At 41.8% G+C, this 15,785-nt stretch overlaps 1 protein-coding gene across 1 annotated transcript in view; it reads left to right on the top strand.

Moving 5' to 3' along the window:
* Positions 1-15,785, top strand: part of LOC119661059 (retinal homeobox protein Rx) — a 131,725-nt gene that overhangs the window by 30,287 nt on the left and 85,653 nt on the right. Inside the window, exon 3 of the mRNA XM_038070260.1 lies at positions 8,818-9,828. Coding sequence (XP_037926188.1) covers positions 8,818-9,828 — 1,011 coding nt within the window. The remainder of the gene's footprint in view (positions 1-8,817; positions 9,829-15,785) is intronic.

Here is a 15,785-nt window from a genome sequence, read left to right as displayed (position 1 = left end):
ATCAAAGAAGGGTCTCGGTTAGTACTTTCGGAAACCGGACTTATTTTTGACATTTGTTGGAAAGGTGGGGAGTTCGGAGGGTCGAGCGTGATTATTTTTTCACGCACCCATTGTCAGAAACTACCCAACCGACTAATTTGGAAAAATCAAGAGGCTGCCACTATATGGTGTCTAGGCTCCGAAGTAGCCCCCACATCGATATCTGCTCAAATAGAGTTAATAACAGTGTATTAATAATACTCGTTGGCGCAACGATCCATATTGGATCAGGACCTTGAAATGTGTTCATTCAAGATCGTAACGGTACACTATAAGATTACAGTACCCTATAGGAGGCAATGTGGCCAGCATTGCGCTCGTCCGAGATTATTATCCTGATTTGACTCAGGTACGCATCCGACGTCAAATCACGATACAAATCCCACTGCCACCAGTGAGATTTGAACCGCGACCTTCCGTCGACAGCCTTGTTCTCTAACTACGCAGCTATCCCGACACTTAGAATGAATACAATACTTCTGTGAATCTTCCTGCTTTTCGACAGGGTTAACTTGCAGTATGCTTATGTGGTGCTAACCGGAGAAGTTTCGTGATAGCAGCATTAGCTAATGCTACTGAAAATCCAATTGCGATGCGCCTGCTTTTCAGCCGCTCGTCAATCATTCAGGTTATTGCCTAATCGTATAAGCTTGAATCTGAGAGACCGCTATATGTTGTCCCAAGAGAAAAGCCCACTTTTTTGTTTTTATTCGAGAGGTAGACTCCTACTCCAGAACTCTAGAAGAAAACCTCAGTATACCGAGAATCAGAAGGCATTACAAGAACTAAATTCAGTTCTCCCAATAACCCTTCGAATGCTCTATTCCCCGCTGTTTCCCCTTCTATTTAAATATATTAGTCTATGAGCTGCTATCTTCGCAGTGCTCTGAATAAATAAATCCAAGGGCTACAAATTTAGTAATGCATTTATCACTGCTCCGGATGCCGTGCTCATGGCACCGGTAATACCCAAACATAGAGTTTTCTGTGTGACCTTAAACCCACCACACTACCGATACATAAGCGAACTTGAAGCCTAAGTTTCCAGATCGAGGCAAAGGTCCACCTGCACAGCTGCACATCAGCTATGAGTGTTCGTTTTATTTTTAACTCTATATGTTATTCCAAAGAAAATTCTTCTTTAGAATAACTCGCAGATATTTCACTTCTTCCGAGAGTTGAAAGCAAGACCAGTCAGCTTCCTTCTTTTAATAAACAATAGGTATTGTGAAATTTTTGAAAAGACGCACAGTCAAACGCCTCTTCAATGTCCACCAACACCTCCGTCGCCATAGAGATAAGAGCACACTCGCTGGTTTTCATAAAAGTAATTTCGTTTAAGCATAATTCTGGGACTATTACCCAGTATCTCACAGCTGCTGAGAATACTGTCGCCTTTAATGCAGTTTATGTCAAACTATTTATAATACTTGAATGCGATCAGAGGTGGTGGAGCAATTTGGCTATCTACCAACGATTGAATGTGCTATGAAGTTGCCTCAATCATTGGTGCAACTTAGATAACGTGGCATTCCACAACTGATGTTCTCTATGGTCGACGCATCAATGAGTAGCTGAAATCCAAAATCAATCGCATTGTCGTCCGTTCTGTCGCGCTCTAACATTCCGAGCGCTAGCCGACTAGCAAAAAAAGCAAACATGTTTTGCGGCAATGGAGACAAAGGCGTTTGAAATGAGGACATCCGTGCGTTTCACTTTACAATGAATACATTTTGATCCCTATCACCCCTACGTTCCAACTTATATTAAAAGTTAGGCCAGGTTTTTTTTAAAACTACATAGTTGCAATCATCTAATATGGCCTCAATACAAAATAGAGCGACCTGTAATTTTCTGGCCTTCTGGATTTTACAAGTAGCAAGGGGGTCTCCCAAAGCTATTCCTAAAGCAACAATAACACTAGCCCCCTAATTAACGATGTCATACACACCCCCAGTGAATAATTTGAATTTAATTACGATTCCATCGTTACAATTCCGCACACCCCTTCAGTCTCAAATGCGTAATGAATGTGGTGGAGTATAAAGCAAGGCGAGAAACCCTGACAGTTCCGACCCATATGTACCCATTTATGCAATTATTTCCAGCAATCCCAGCAGCAACTTTTTAATACCCTAATCTGTGCAGATTCTCGATAATGCTAAAAACGCGGATTGTTCTATGTTACGTAGAGCCCATTAACAGTTGGAATGCATGTTCGCAGGCATATTAGCGTGTAACTCTGTTTTATTGTGTCATGGAGTGTGGCACCTGTGGCGTGCTAATGAAGGCCAAGGTAGCAGCCAAGCCGCGCACCGAGCTGATGATTTGGCGCCTTTGCTGAGTTTTATTAGAATTCATGTTTCACGCTACCCCACTTCTTCCAGCGGGGTTGCGGTTCCTTTCCGTTCGTCCAACTTATCAGCTCCACAAATCCATCATAATACAAAAATAATTTACTTTTATTGAAATCGAGATTGATAGTTGCATGCTTACATTAGACTTTCGGCAATTCATTCGATAACCATTTTACCTTTTCTGAGCGCGAACAAAAAGGGAGTCAGCTGTTTCCATTAGCCGTTAATTAACTACTACACTTCTTAATCAGCCTCACAGTTTAGCCTTAAGTGGGTGATGTAAAAACTTCCTTCAATTTCCTTCGGCAAGACGGATATAAAAAAGCGATTTCGTTAGTGTCGTGTTCCCCAACCGGTGGGCGGCGTCCTTTTTGTATGACTGTAATGTTGAACCGTCAAGTTGGTGGGAATTTAGCTTGCTTCTTATAACTTAGCATTATTATTATTATTTGAGATTTATATTATTATTCCAGATATTAAAATTAATTTTGAAATACTTTTTGAAATATTATACTCACCTAAGAAAGGCAGTTTTTCTGTTTTCTTATAATTTATTGCTATAATAACCCAGATTAGGGCACCTTTATACTACAGATAAAAGCACTCTGTCGTTCCGAGAAACAACTATATAAATTTGATAAACGTCATTGGCATCGCTATCAGACCATAAACTCGTTCTTCTCGTAAGCCTTATTAATTTTTGAAAGCCTTCGAAATGAATTGCATTCTCCTACATTCACTAGCTTTCTTCGTTCTACCTTCTTTTTGATGTAGTCTCGGTAGCAAATGGTTGAGTGAACTGTCGAAAGCCTCCAATATCTTAACCTGACCACTACATATTCCTGAAAGGTCTATGATTCTATTAACCTCTTCCTTTTCCATTTCCAGGTGGAAACTGAGACCGCCATATATATAGTGAATTACATCTTTCTACATTACAGTCATGTTGGGTATCAAATGAAATGTCTTGATATTTTCCGAAGCCAGTTTCGACTTTTGTTGGAAAGGTTGGAAAGACGATGGTTGGAAAGTGATCATTGCTTTAATGGATCCATTTGCAGAAACTATCCAAATGTGAAATCTGAAAAAAAAATAATGAAGCTACCTCTATACCCTCAAAATACCCTCAAGAAGCCCTCCTTAGGTTTACTAAAGAGTCATAAAAGCTTGTCGTAATGTAGGCTATAGTATGAAGCGTAATATTCGCAAGCTTGATCAAAATCGTACTATTAGTGATAAAATGATACTAGCTCAAATTTGTCTTTTCCGAGTATGAGGAATTGATGGATGCCTTTAAACTGAATTGTTTGAGGGGCCTCTTCGATGGCCTGTAAAATTACAATAGAAAACTAAGAAAGTTTCATTTTTTACTCTTTTTTATAGAAGTAACGTCAAGCCTCTCATCTGTTTCGGAATTTAATAGAATTGCTTTCGTTAACGCTTTTGGAACTTCAATAGCAGCTTTAAGTAGTACAAAGTTTTTCACAGAAAAGCTTATAATAAAAAATGTTCGCCAAACAATTTTTCTAGAGCTATTTTCACGAAATTTGGGGAGAATATGTGATTAATGAATCGTTACACATGCAATGTGATGCATCACCATGTGTAACCTTTGTGGGGAGGAAGGAAAGGAGTAACATTTTTTGCAGAATATGGTCTTATTTGTGATATTGGGGTAAACGCAGGAGAGGGAGGACACAAAATATATGCCCCAAAAAGTGAAACAGGTTTCGTTCTCAGAACATATACAACCGAAGAATCTAAAAAACAATCACACTGATGCCTCTATAGAAAATCTAGACCTCAAAATACACACCATTACAATATCTGTTCAAATAAATTTTAGAAATTTACCTGAAAAGCCTCTTTAGGTTCACCCGAAAAGTATAAAATTTGGCATTAGTATAGTATTAGGCATAATTCTGAAGGAAATCCAACTATTATGAATAAAGTTATCGATGGTCGAAGTTTTAAATTTCACAAGAATTTATTGCATTCTAAGTCATATATGATTCAAATCTGACATTCACTAGACACCTTTTGCTTCCTGCATCATCAAAGTGTTTTACTGTTGCCCATATTAAGAATACTGGGGCACAGGTTTTCAGGTTTGACCTTTCTTTCCGGTTGAAATAGATTCGATCGAGAAGACATTCAGCCTAAAAAAATCTGGAAAGTTATGCCACTGAAAAATATGAAATTTCCTTCTGTAAACATGCTTTATTATGATACGGGAAAGAAAAACTCATACCAAAATCGCAAATACCATTGTCGTTCATCGCTTTGTTGAGTGTTAATAGTATGCCATCGGAAAATCAAGTATATCTTTTAAAAACCAATACCGATCTCAAATTCTATAGTTAGCTGCATACCGCAAATTCTGAAATTGTTCTTATTTCGGAATGTAAAACTTACAAAAGCATACTAGACCGACTTGTAAACATTCAGCAAATTACCAAACCGAGTATCGATATGCTGCACCGAAACTTACAAAAATTGGCACTCTCTCAGAATAATACGTGAGTGGCTCCCATGCATATCCCCACCATTGCTTAACCTGAAACATGCATGTAGAGCATTTGGAAAGCGTTTGATCTAGAAATTCAAACATTCGTTCAAAAAAAGGCACATGCATTTTTTTGTTGAGTTTTTTTTACAGCTATTAACATCTTGAGCCTGAAATAGCTGAAGAACCTAATGTAACATGTGGGGGCGCTCTTATATAGATTACTCTCTGAAATGCTGGAAGAGGTTGTAATTTGCAGAATTATGCATTGGATTTGTTTCATTTAACGAAAAAATTAATTTCATTCACTCTTATTCAAATCTAATGAAATGTGAAATTAGTGTCACCTGCAATAAAAAACAACTTCGGAAACCGGAAGCTGGACGCTTCAGGTGTAAAGGATTTTGTGCATTTCTTTTATAAAGACATTTGAGTATACATTTAGCCCATTAATGCATAGTACGTAATATTTGCATATATGGGGACCCCCCTTAAATTCGATGTAGAATTATTGAACTCCCTGTACGCGCGAGGGCTCCCACCTTTCCACCGAATTCGGTGTCAATCGCTTCACCCTTCTCCGAGAAAAATGCATGTGATGGGCAGACAGATAATAAACCTACTTTTATAAGGTTTTGTTTTACACAAAACCTTAATAAGATTTTGTTTGTTGTAGTTTCTTTAAAAAAGGCTGAAATGGATCTATGGATACGAAAAGAATTGATTAAGATATTTGCCACTGCGAGTGATTTAGTTTCGCTGGTTGTCCGCGAAAATATTTCGAGTCTAAGCCATGAATTAAGGCATTATCGCTTCGTTGAATGTCCTTTATTTTATTTTTATTTTGTTTTGAACTCTAGTTATGTTTGAATATTCCCCAACTCTTCTAAGAAATATTTTTATACCATGCATTGCTCGGGGCTTTATGTGCCTGCCTCTTAGTAGTAGGTTAAGCTAGTCTTCATATCGAAACCTGGGAATCCGAAACAATATGAATTAGATCAGCTTATAATTCCCGCTACAAACTAAGGTGAGATTGGGTGATTGTCACAGTTGCAAGAAAGCGCAACGATCGTAACTGCTAAATGGAAACCAATATTCTTACTAGCGTGAAAAGTTCGGTAAGTCTGGTCTTCATTCCATGGTTTCCAGCATAGAGGACTCAACTCAGAAGGGCGAGTTCGCGAAGTGGCTGTTCGTAGGCATTCAAGGGGCTTTTGGTTGCGCGTTTGGTATCAATGATACTAAAGTGGTATGCAATTCTAACCCGAATAAAGAATGTATTATAGAAATAAAATAGTTCATTCAATACGGTGGAACTACTCTGGATAATTGGTCATTGTTTAGCTTAGGTTCATTTTTTTCCTTGCCGATACAGGAACCAGCAACTGGACTATCAGTAACATATTTGGTAATGCTGCTGTCAGAAACTCGTAAGAAGCTTTTCATAAGCACAAGTGGTCAAGACTCGTTGATCGTTAGATATTATAAACTTTCCATGTGAGGATCAAACATACATATTGGAGAGTTGATGTTATCGTAAAACAAGAACACTGGTATTCTTAGCGGTCATAGTTCAATAGCTGGGTGCATGTTCAAAATAGGAATTCTTCGAGATAATACGTGTCCATTCTGTAATTAAAAATCAGAATCCTCGGAACTTTTTTTAATGTGAGTGTCTAATGTAATGTAATCGATGTAATTTTTTTCTCACCGAATATAGTCGTGTGGGGTATTAAATGAAGGGTGTGATTTGTAAAGTGTGCGAGCAAGGAGTCGCGCACTTATAGTGAGACAGGACTCATTTTCGAAAGCTACCACTCCAAAAATGTGAAAAAATATGGTGCGCTTATATGAAATCTAGGCCTTAAAATATGTCCCATTACTATATCTGCTCAATATATTACCATTTTTTAGAAACTGACCGAAAACCCCCCCCCTTAAGTTTATCCTAGGATTACCAAATTTTTCACCAGCGCGTGAAGTTATAGCAGTTCAAACTTATCAATTTCATGCTGACGTCATAATTAACATCAAGTGAAAGGGCTTACTTAGTACCTTTGGAAACTGGTCCTATATTTGATATCGGGTGAAATGTAGGGGAGCAAGGGCTCAAATCGGAAACATGCGGGTCGCAGGGAAACACTTCGTTTTAGTTTTTTAATCATTTATATGTCAATATCAAATGAAATCCAAGGCATTCAATACACGTACTTTATGTACGCTTTCGTGCACGAAGTTAATCGAGAATACGAGTACGATCAATTCATGTACGTACACTTATAACACGGTATTTGTCAATAGGCAATGTTTGTTTTTTTTAGGTGAGCATCCTATCTACGCCTGAAATGCGTACATATATTTTGTAGTTTGAAAAAAATATGAAGTAATATTTATATTTTTCTCACATAAGATGAACACAAAACCTTTATACCCGAAGCGCCAACTTCCGGTATTCCGAATTGTTTGGATCTGTTAGGTTTGTATCTGTGTAGGTTAACTCGTCACATTTGTAAATAATATTGAACTTCTAGTGTGAAACATATACCAGTCATTGAATATCACTTAAAAAATAGCTGACTCGGAGCAGAATAATGAGGTGAAGCCAGGTTCTTTTTATGCTAGACAACCAGACACGCACACATAGAATTATCCAATCATGTGCATATTTCGTTGCCATCTTTTGCTGTTAATTAATCACGTAATTACACAGAGTCCACGTTGGGTTCGCCTTGTAAAAAGGTAGTAGCCAGCGCAGCAATTTGTGAACCCTACGGTAAATGATAATAACAACACCAACAACGACGACAAATATAACAAGAAAATTGCTTTTCACTTAAGACTGAATTCATTTTCTTTTCATTTACTGGCTTTATTTCTATTTCATTCAACAAATTACGTGAATCAGGTGAAATAGCAAAAGCACGACGGACACCCCATAGCACGGCTCTAACGTGCAATTTCACCTGCTCAGGTTGGCTGCCCAACGAAGTGCGCGACGAAGGAGGAAGTAGGAGTCGGAGGGAAATAAAATTTGAATCTAGTGTTTCGGTAATGACTTGTTTGCATGTTAGCTGCTAGTTCTAATGAGTGAACCATCCAATTGCGCTCGGCTTAATTGAAAGTGATTTAATGCGATTTTATGTCGCGCACATGCTTATCACAATGAACACATCTTATAATCACACAAATTCCTCGAATGTTCCACCTGACCAGGTCCCTTGTTTTAATGTGGAGGGCGACGAGTGAGGGGGAAATTGAATTTGGAATGCAGCTAAATATTTCCCCTTCCACTGAATAGTACATACATATAACAGTAGATAATTGTATCAGCTCAAGATATAGATATCTAAATAGATTTGCACATATGGAGGAAGTTACCGACGTAAGCGAAGATTCGAATCGTCCACAGCAAATACCAAATACAATGGTCATTGAGATTTTGTTCAAGTCTTTATACTTACTTAGAATCTATGTCGGAGGTACACATACGAGTATGTAGTATATCATATTTAACATCGACGACATCTACGTCCTCGGATGCAAGAGGATTTACATGTGAACTTTTCTCGTTTCACATAGTTTAACAATACGTTGAAATACATAAATTGCACAAATTACACTACAATACATAAATTATTTCATTTATTGAGTAAATCCTTTTAAAGAATCAGGTCTGTCATCTTAGTGTGCCAAATGGCTGAAAGTTGATGAGAAATACTCCTCTTTCGGCCTTATAAATTCGTTAAATACTCGTAGCTATGAACTTTTGAATGCCTCTTTTTCGAAGTAATGGTTATTGTTGGATGATGGACTTTCATAATTCCCTAACAAGAAGCTAATACGAACAGATTACCCCTTTTTATCTGATGAGATTGTTACACGGAATTCAATATTTTTTGCATCCTTTTATAGGTGAATTGAATGATGCTACCGATCTTCGTTGTCCACCATTAAACCACATTAGAGGAGCTGACAATCACCAACCACTGAACAACGGCAAGAATCACCTAAATCACGCACTAAGTCAATTACATTCACATTCCGACAAATACAATCACTTTAATTACTCGGCACATTTCAAGACAACGGCCGAGAGCGTTTCTCCATCGTCATCGTCTATGACGGGCCCTGGATGCCTTCTTGCCGCCCCGCCAATGACTCTCGATCAGGCCAATAATCCTGACTTGGAATACAGCAGCCACCCCGCGACGGCGACAGCTTTACACGAGGCAAATCAAAGGGAAATCGCCGCTGGTTCCAAGTTCTTTGCAGACTCCAGCAACTATAGAAGCACCTGTGATAATGATTTTGGAAGACGACCAGGTATAGAGAATGAAGACCAGGCCAAAAGCCTGAGGGGGAGTGCCACCAGTTCTTATTATGAGGATAATGCCCAAGATTACGACGACTCAATGTCCGCGAATGGTGATATCAGCAAGGACCTAGTTCAAATGCCGCCCACATCACTGAGTTCTTGTCTGGGAACAAGCTCCGCGCCACAAATGTTATCAGCAGGCGTGAAGAGAAAAGCGTTCGATGACCTTGAAGACCGCGCGACCAGCAATGAGTCGGCAGAATCGCACGTGAAACATAATTTTGAATCCTATATGAAACCTTTTGAGGGAATCCGCGCTCGTAATTTCGAGGATATGCAGCCACAACAGCAACAACAAGGCGATTTGCATCATCAGCATCTCCAACAAAATGCTCTTCAGCACCACTTACAAACCCAGCATCCACAACAACAAAGAACTGCAACCACCGACGATTACCGGCTGAATTCGATGGATCAATCAGATCGCATTAATGACAATGAAAGTATTATGAATGGCAGCTGCGCATCCAGCGAAGAGCTCAATCAGACTAACTCCAGTGAGCAAGGCGAAAAAATCACTTCGGGAAGTGACGAAGAAGGAACCCAAGGTGAGTTTGATTAGCATAATACATTGCAACATGGCCTACTTGCATGCATGTAGGTATCTATATCAAGGTTGGATCTATTGTGCAGAGCATTCGAGAAAGTTGTCAACTTTATTTCAAATGCTATTTTGCAAAAGCATGAACCTTGTGGTTCCTCATTTGGATTGAGTGGGACTGTGGATAGTGATGTCTCATGTCTCTATCCTACATTAAAGGCAATGAAGTATTCCTTGTTTTCATGTTTTCATTCTTGATATAGCAATCTGCAAAAACGACTAAGTCTAAGGCCACGAAATTTGAAGGGAACATGTGGTGCATGGATCCCTTTACATACAGCAAGTGGTGCCATTTTATGTTGAGCTTAAGAGGGACTTCCCATACATGTCAAGGGGGGTGTAACATTTTTTTCGCAGAATATGGTCATGTATCAAAGGAATCATGTATCATCCCTCCTTAGACAAAATGTTGCTAGTTCAGAATTGCGCATTCCGGCAACGCTAGGTAGTGTTCCTTCTTGGAAAGTTGGCTAGCAAGTTATCAGTGGTAAACGCACAGTTCTGCACTGTGTCATCATAACAAGCGAATGATCGGGCATTAAACATATTTATTGACATCATGGAAGTATTCGTTTAAGATCCCCTTAGTTACGAAGAAATCAATGACATGGGGTGCTCTTACGTCAGTCGATCAGTATGTAGGCTTACTGCTGTAGTGGAAATTGTACTTTTGTGCTCTTCCTCCTTAAAATAATGTTCTACCTGTGGCTGTTGGGGTCCCCAAAATGCGTTTTTTTTGCGTGAAAGTTACTTAGTAAAATAGAGGGGCTTCCGATGAACTGGAAAATCGAGCGAAATCTTCTTTTTAAGGTTTTGTCTGTCTGTCTGTCTATCACAACCGCTTTATTCGGAAACGGCTGGACCGATTGTCACGAAAATTGGTGAGAGTATGTGATCTGCTGTTCCCTTTATATGCAGCAAGCGCCGCCCTCTTTGTGTTAAGTTTAAGGGGGGCTCCCCATACATATGAAAGGAGGGTGCAACATTTTCTTGCATTTTCTTTGTGGGGAATCAACCGAAAAGGCTCGATAGCAGTTTTCGAAACTGTTTCCATATGTGATATTGGGTGAAACATAGGGGAACGAGAGTTCAAAATATGACCATCCAAAAGTGTAACAGGTCTAGTTCTCAGAACCTATAGTAATAATAATAATAATAATAACTTTGCAGCCTTGCAGATTACTCACTTAGGAAGCTGTCCCAACACCCGGCAGCTAGGGATAAAATGCACCACCAAAAATGAGAAGAAAAAGAAATTTGAGGTCCGGTACGGATAACCGGCGGGAGTCGTCTGACTTGGTGACTGGGTCGGGCTCTCGTAATGGACAGCACGGCGTCGAAACCGCGGCGGTTCGACGTCTAGGCGCCACGACGACCAGGAGCACAGCTCCGCCTGCCACAGCTGTTTCGTCACAATCTGTGGCGACCACTTTAGCAGGTTCGCGTAGGACGCGGACGAAATGGACTGAAGAAATGAACCTCTTCATTATCCGCTCCTACTACCAAATAACGGCGGGGGCGGGTACAACATCTTACCGCCCCTTGTTGCACCAGAGATTCGTCAAGCGTTTCCCGCAATTCGCGCACGTGACTGTGCAGCGAGTCGCAGACGAATACCGCTTTATTACTCGCAGCGACACAATCCCGGCCACCATCAGGGAGCGTGTTCGACTTGAAGTCATCGGGGAAACTGGTGACCGAGAGTCGATGGGGGCAGAGGCGGCGGCATCAACAACACCACGCCGCACTGCAGGCAACAGGTTCAGTACTCGCCGAAGCACTCTTCTCCCCCGTCCAGCTGAGGTTTTCGCTGAGGTTCGGGACGAATTCCAAAGAGCGTGCATAGAATTCTCGGATATGGATCCTTTGCATAGACCAGGTATTCCCAGGCTCTATGCATCTCCAGCAACTCCGGGAATTCTATCTCAAATCAATGATGAGATTGCATCTCGACTGTGTGCTGATATGTCGCTGCTGCAACTACAATCACTTGTGTATTGTGGTGCAGTTGCGGCTATTAGATTGCACGGTCAGAAGATTCGCTTTCGTGTTATTGGTCTGAGTGACAAAAGAGATCCACCATGGAAAATTCGTCTGGAACGTCGGCGGGACTCACTGAGGCAGGACATTGCTAGACTGATTCAGATCAGCATTGGCAGTGCCAGCCGATGGGTGAGAAATAAACTATGCCATCCCCTGTGAGACACCCGTAGTTGAAATTCTGGACACACTAAAACAGAAACTTTCTGTCATATGCAGTCGGTTACGACGGTATGGCGAAAGTTATTCCAGACGTGTCCAGAATGCAACACAAGCGAGGAACCAGCGGAGCTTTTTCAGATCTCTCAACGAATCCCAACAGAGCGCCCAGACTATACAGTTCTCGGTGACGGAAGCGAAAGAGTATTGGGGTGGACTTTACCTGCCCAGCATGCTGAGCATGCTGAGTGGATCACCGCCGAAGGCACCCGCCATGCCAATACACCTGGCATGAATTTTACGAATGTTACCGAAGAGGAAGTTCGACGAGCCATAAACATCTCGAAGAACTGGAGTGGGCCAGGTCTGGATCGGGTGCAGAATTTCTGGTATAAGAAATTTACCAGCGTATACAGTCGGTTGGCACGCAGTATAAATGAGGTCATGAGTCGGCCGGAGGAATTTACACTTTTCCTCACTGCGGGGATTACCTACCTTATCCCTAAGAAGGACACGGTGCAGGACCCCGCAGACACAAAACCAATCACTTGCTTACCAACCCTCTACAAATTCATCACGTCCATTATTAGTGGAAGGATCAATGCGCACCTCGAGACCAACAACATTCTGTCCGAGGAGCAGAAGGGCTGCCGAGTTGGGTCAAGGGGTTGCAAAGAGCAACTCATTATCGACTCGGTAGTTGTAGGACAAGCAACTAGAGGCCAAAGAAACCTCTTCGGTTGCTATATCGATTACGCCAAGGCTTTCGACAGCGTTCCGCATACCTGGTTAATCGATATCCTACATCTGTATCGCATTGATCCGAAACTAATATAGTTTTTGGCGACAGTCATGGAAGGGTGGCATACCACCTTATCGGTGCGTACATCTGAGGGTGCTAATACCTTAGAGTCCATCCTTATACGGAGGGGCATCTTCCAGGGGATTCGTTGAGTTCCCTTTGGTTTTGTATGGCACTGAACCCCCTTTCAAGGCTACTGAATGATGCTAGAGGACATGGTTTTGCAATAAAATATGGTCTACGTGCTAAGTGCGAACTGACACACTTGATGTACTTAGATGACATCAAGCTGTATGCTGGTACTGACAACCATCTTAGAAGTCTGTTGCGAATAATATACATGTTCAGCCGAGATATTGGGATGGAGTTTGGATTAGCCAAGTGTCGAATCCAAGCCATCCGCAAAGGTCATCACGAGCCGCATGCCGGACATAGCATTGGTGACCTCCACATCGAAGCTATGACCGAGACAGACTTCTACAAGTACCTAGGAATTCTGCAAGGAACCCATGCTCGAGTTGGTGATCTGAAGGAAGCTCTTCTGTCCGAATTCCTGCGACGTGTAAAGCTGGTGCTGAAATCGCATCTCTCGGGGAAGAATAAAATAAGCGCGTTGAATGTATTCGCTATCCCTTCTCTGGCTTATGCATTCGAAATATTGCCGTGGACGAAGACCGATCTGGAAAACGTCCAGCGGCGGATACGGACAACTATGTCCAAATTCCGAATGCATCATCCAAAGTCTGCCATGGAGCGGATGAACCTGCCTCGTGACATCGGAGGTAGGGGCGTGGTTGTCGTGGCGGCAAAACATCATCGCCAAGTCAACTGGCTGCGCGCTTATTTTTATAGCAAAGAGCAGGCGAGTCCCTTGCATGCGGCTGTCTGTAAGGCAGACTGTGGACTGACTCCACTTAACTTGAAGGATCGATCTTTCAATCCTCTGAGTGGGATGAAGTCGGACCAAAAGCAGACCGATGAATTGAAGTCGAAGGCAATCCACGGTTAACACGTGAATTGTCTTTGGCAGCCATTTGTCGAATTGCATCTGTCGAACAAATGGCTGTGTGCTGGAGAACTCTTTGCTGAGACGGAGGGGTTCATGTGTGCCATTCAGGATGGCGTGGTCGCCACCCGAGCTTATAAAAATCTCATCATGAAAGAACGGGTGGAGAACGACCAGTGCAGAATGTGTGGTTCGGCGTTAGAGACGTTGGAACATCTCATTTCTGGATGTACTGTTATGGCACCGGTGCAATACATCACCAGGCATAATGCTGTATGTAAGGTTATCCATCAAAACCTTGCATACAAGCATAGGCTGATCACGGGAACATGTCCGGTTTACCGATATGAGCCGCAAGCAGTACTTGATAGTTCTGCTTACAGCATGTATTGGGACCGGCAAGTTCTGACTGATCGCCATACCGCACACAACAAGCCTGACGTACTGTTAGTTGACAAGACGGGTCGCTCCGCGTATATTATTGATGTTTCTATCCCCCATAATAGCAACATTGAACGGAAATACGTGGAGAAGAAGGTGAACTATGAGCCATTGGCTCGGGAAATCAAAGAAATTTGGCGTCTCGAGCGGGTGGTTGTAGTTCCCATAATATTGTCAGCTACAGGTATTGTACCTAAATCCCTGACGGCTTCCCTTGATGTCCTGGGACTTTCGCACAGTCTGGTTCAAACCATGCAGAAGTACACCATTATGCACCCGTGCTCGATGTTGCGGGGAGCACTCGACGGATTCTCCCACTGACCTACCACCGGCCACCACCACCAGCGCCCCTTTAGTTTTTAAGTAGGTAGGATCGTCCGAGCCTAAATGCCTGGCACTTAGTGCTAGTATTAGATAAAATCCGGCATCTGCCGAGATTGTGATAACTCGGAAATAAATCACAATGGTGTATCTCTACGAAATCTGGACCTCAAAATACATCCGGTTCCGATATCTACACAAATAAAGTTAATAATAGCATATTTCCACATTTCAGAAGTTTTCCCGGCAACCCCCCTTATATCCATCCCAAAACTACAAAACTTGACATGGGTGTAAGGGATAACATATTGGAGAATTTGGTCGAGCTTCATTATTAACAAAATTATAAGGGGTGAAATTTTGCCACTTTTTGTAAATTTCGTACACTCTACAACCTGTATGACGTCACCATCACGTTAATACCACAACGAAATGAGTTCTTATGAATGGAGTCTCAAATAATTATTTTGTTTTGGTTTTTGAGTCATTTGTATATAAATATCAATTACTCTAAACAGATATGTGTGTATGAAGGTATATAGTATATGCATGCCATATTTAATATACATGCTATGTATGTACATATGTATGCTTTTGGACACGAAATAAATCAGAAATATGGGTATGATCAATTTATATATGTGCATATATGTACAGTATCTTGTGTGGAGTTGCCAAATCTCCCATCAGGCGCGTCCCTTCGTGCGGATAAGGGAATGCTCGGCGAATGTGTCATGGCCATGCACATGCACTCATCCGGAGATGTGCGTGTATGGGCATGTTTATGCGCAGGCCGGGTAGGTGGGAAGTAAACGCCCACCCGTGGATAAAAATTGGCTATGGGAAGGATACCCGGAAATAAAACCAAACATGGAGGAGCAGAAGAAGAATGAAGTTACGGTGCAGGGCTTCGGAAACCCAGTGCCGGCGGTTTTTGGGAGTGAGCAAGCGGGCTCCCGGCCGTCGATATCCAACGACCGCAGTGCCTCAGTAGTGGGGACCTTGGCTACTGTGGCATCTAATGTTACAAGCGTACGGGAGGAACTTGAACTGGCTCCAGTGATGGATCCGTTCAGAAGGAGCTCGATTTTTCGCAGATCCCCTCCCACACGGGCACAAGCTCCCACGATCGCTA

Source organism: Hermetia illucens, chromosome 1 (assembly GCF_905115235.1).
Source record: "Hermetia illucens chromosome 1, iHerIll2.2.curated.20191125, whole genome shotgun sequence".
Taxonomy (NCBI): domain Eukaryota; kingdom Metazoa; phylum Arthropoda; class Insecta; order Diptera; family Stratiomyidae; genus Hermetia; species Hermetia illucens.
The sequence above is the reverse complement of the archived record's forward strand: the minus strand, read 5'-3'. Positions and strand labels throughout refer to the sequence as shown.